The sequence below is a fragment of the Tupaia chinensis genome, unplaced genomic scaffold (assembly GCF_000334495.1).
Source record: "Tupaia chinensis unplaced genomic scaffold, TupChi_1.0 Scaffold000201_1, whole genome shotgun sequence".
NCBI classification, from domain to species: domain Eukaryota; kingdom Metazoa; phylum Chordata; class Mammalia; order Scandentia; family Tupaiidae; genus Tupaia; species Tupaia belangeri.
This window is the reverse complement of record NW_006159676.1, coordinates 460,747-464,049: the sequence shown is the minus strand read 5'-3', so window position 1 is coordinate 464,049 and position 3,303 is coordinate 460,747. Positions and strand designations below refer to the sequence as shown.

Below are 3,303 nucleotides of genomic sequence, written 5' to 3'. Positions count from 1 at the left end.
AGAGCCCAAGGGGAGGGGCGGGGCTGTAGAGGGTAGGAGTTGGGGGCTGCTGGGACCCGCATGGGGACCCCGCCGGTTTGGACCCGTGTCTGCCTCCCCGTCGTGCACCATGAATGCATCTTCCTCCCGCTGCCCTCGTTTGCTCCTCTGCACCAGCTCTGTTCTGTGGGTGCAGATGTTGAGCCCCAAATGTGTGCAGGACGCTGGGAAACCAGCAACACCAACCTCCGGGAGCTTCTCTTTGCCGAAGGTGGCGGGGGTGGGGGGTCGGTACCCGAACAACACCGCGGACAGGTGCACCTGGGGCGAGCACTGGCCCTGGAGTAGATGCGGGACGGGGTCCTTCAGTCACCAGATGTCCTGCAGGTGCGGTTTCTAGGGAGGGCGCCCGCCTAATTTCCCTCCCTACCCTCCCACAGAAGCCTCATGGGGTGCTTGGGGCCCGTGGGGTCCCTGCTCAGGGAGCTGTGGGCCCGGCCGTCGCTTGAGGCGCCGTCGCTGCTCCAGCTCCACTGGAGATGCATGTCCGGGGCGTCCCCTGGAGGCGCAGAAGTGCGTGCGTCCTCGGTGTCCAGGTAGGAGGGGCGGGACCTGGGGGCGTGGTCATGCATAAAAGAAAGGGGCGGTTAGAGGCGTGGCCTGGAGGAGAGGATTGGGTTAGAAGTGGAGCTTGGGTGCGGAGGGGCGGGGCTAGTTAGGAATGCGGGGCGGAGCTTGGAGAGAAGAGGCGGGGCTTGGAAAGGAGCCGCCTGGGAGCCGGAGCCCAAGGGCTTCAAGTCCAAGGTCAGATGGAAACGCTTCCTTCCCTCCCGGTGCCAAGGATCACAGAGGGCTGTGCACATCTGGACGGGTGGATGCCATCGAGGGGGTCGTGTGTGGACAGATCCAGACAGAACGCGACCCTTCCAAGTGTGCAAATGTCTCTTAGCGAAGTCGGAGCTCTCAGGGTGCAGGCGCGCGTGGCATTTGCAGCCCCACCCGTCCCCCGCGCCCACGCAGACACGCGCTCACACCCTGGCAGACACGATGCCCAGGCCCTCCCAGGGCCAGACACTAGGCCAGCCAGGAGGCGACTGGAAATTCCGATCGGCCCTGGGCTCCACAAACACCGTCTGAACACTGCTCCAGCGGAGGCCGCTGCAGGGTGGGGGCGCACGGTAGCCAATGGGGCGTTGGGGTCCCCACCCCATTCCGCCTGGCTCTGCCCTCCCGGCGCCTTTGCCCTGAGGTTTCCAGTGGAATTTTCCATTTTATGGACAAACCGCTGGATTGGGAGGGGAGGAAGATGTTCCTTGTATAAGACCCAGCCCCTCGCTGGGCCCCCCCTAGGCCCTGCCTAGAAATGTTCTCTCATGCTGGAAGGGTCTATTCATCTTTTAAGACTCATTGGTTCCATCTCCTCCTCCAGGAAGTCTTCCTTGCCTCTCTGCCCCCTGCCCCTGCCAGACCACTCAGTCTCACCATAATATGGGGAGGGAGTGTTTGCTGAGTGACTAACGGAGCAGAAAGTTCTCAGGAGGGAGTGGAGAAGACCTTGTGCCCCTGCCACATCCCTGTGTCTCCCCCCTCCAGGGTGTACCCCTGACACCTGTGAATGCCCTGACCACACCCTCCTGGGCTCCGTGACCACCGCATCTGGGCGGCCACTGCCTGGAGCCAGGGTCTCCCTACGGGGCCGACCTGGCACCGTGGCCATCAGCGATGCCCATGGAACTTTCCGGGTGCCCGGAGTTTGCGCCAGCAGCCAGGTGAACATCAGTGCCCACCTGGATGGCTTCTCCGGGGGTGTGGCCCGGGCCCGGGCTAACAGTTCCCTTTCCGCTGTGGTCACCGTAGTCCTTAATGAGTTGGGTAAGTACCTTGGTGGCTAAGGGCATGAGGGAACTAAGGGACTGGGGAGGAAATTCCAGGTGGCACTTAGTACTTGAGGTCACGGGGGAAGAAATAAGATGTAGGGCCGGCAGGGGGCATGGTGGTTAAGGCGCTGGACTCCCACCTAGCCGACTATGGTTCGAGTGCCGGACCTGGCGGCTTGCTTTCCCTTTCTCTCTCTTTGTCACTCTCTGGTCAAAGTTAAAAAATAATAATAATAATAAATTTAAATAAATAACTAAAATTTTTATGAAATAATTATTCTATCTAATTCTATTTATTCATTCCATTTTTTAAAAATTTGACCAAAGAGGGGCCGGCAAGCGATGTGGTGGTTAAAGGTGCTGGATTCCCACGTGGCTGACCATGGTTCGAGTCCCAGACTTGGTGGCTTGCTTTTTTGCTTTTCCTTTCTCTCACTCTCTGGTCAAATTAAAAATTAGTAATGACAAATAAATATTACTTTAAAAAAGAAAAAAAATTTGACCAAAGAGAGACACAAAGAGAGAGAAGGGAAAGTGAGAAAGCAAGCCACCAGGTCTGGGACTCGAACCGTGGTCAGCCATGTGGGAGTGTCCAGCACCTTAACCACCATGCCACCTGCTGGTCCCTCTAAAGTTTTTTTTTTTTTTTTTTTTAACAAATAAAAAAGAAAGAAAAATAATTTATGATGTAGTCAGTGGGACAAGCCCAGGGTGAACTGGGGTGTTCTTGAAGGAAGGGAAAAGGAGGAGACCCTGTCCTGAGAAGGGTCATTGGGGGAAGCTGAGATGGGACAGAACCCCGATCTTTGCTGCCTTTTGGCCCCCAGAGAAGCCCTACCTGGTGAAGCACCCTGAGTCCCGAGTACGAGAGGCCGGCCAGAACGTCACCTTCTGCTGCAAAGCTTCAGGGACCCCTATGCCCAAGAAGTATTCCTGGTAAGTGACCGCCCTCAATGCAGAGGCCTCTGGTCTAGCTTTGGGCTTGGACTGAATTTCTAGTGATAATATAATACCTCAAAGACCTCTCGGAGGGACCAGCAGATGGCATAGTGGTTATATTGCCGGACTCCCACACAACCTACTACAGTTTGAGTCCCAGATCCGGAGGCTTGAAACTCAGGCCGGGCACGTGTGCGTGCGTCCCCAAAATCCCAAGAGGAGAATGGAGGAGAAGGGATTGCAATGTGGCCATCCCCCCACAGGGGGTAATTTCTCGTTTTCTGTCTCTCTGTCTCACCCGGTGAACGCATGCACCCTAGAGCAAAAATCTCTCTAGAAAAAAAAAAAAAAAAGATCTTCTGGAAGCAGACGCCTGCCTCAGTTTCCCATCAGAAAAATGGGAGAAGCTTGAAGGAGTGGACAGAGGTTGCGCGGGCCCGTTTTTTTTTTTTTTTTTTGGGGGGGTTTTTGCTATAGGGCGCGGGCCCCCCCCAAACCACAGAGGGGA

At 56.2% G+C, this 3,303-nt stretch overlaps 1 protein-coding gene across 1 annotated transcript in view; it reads left to right on the top strand.

Annotated features, from left to right (window-relative positions):
- Positions 1–3,303, top strand: part of CILP2 (cartilage intermediate layer protein 2) — a 9,415-nt gene that overhangs the window by 2,899 nt on the left and 3,213 nt on the right. The window contains exons 4-6 of the mRNA XM_006147088.2: positions 420–575; positions 1,573–1,851; positions 2,684–2,792. Coding sequence (XP_006147150.1) covers positions 420–575; positions 1,573–1,851; positions 2,684–2,792 — 544 coding nt within the window. The remainder of the gene's footprint in view (positions 1–419; positions 576–1,572; positions 1,852–2,683; positions 2,793–3,303) is intronic.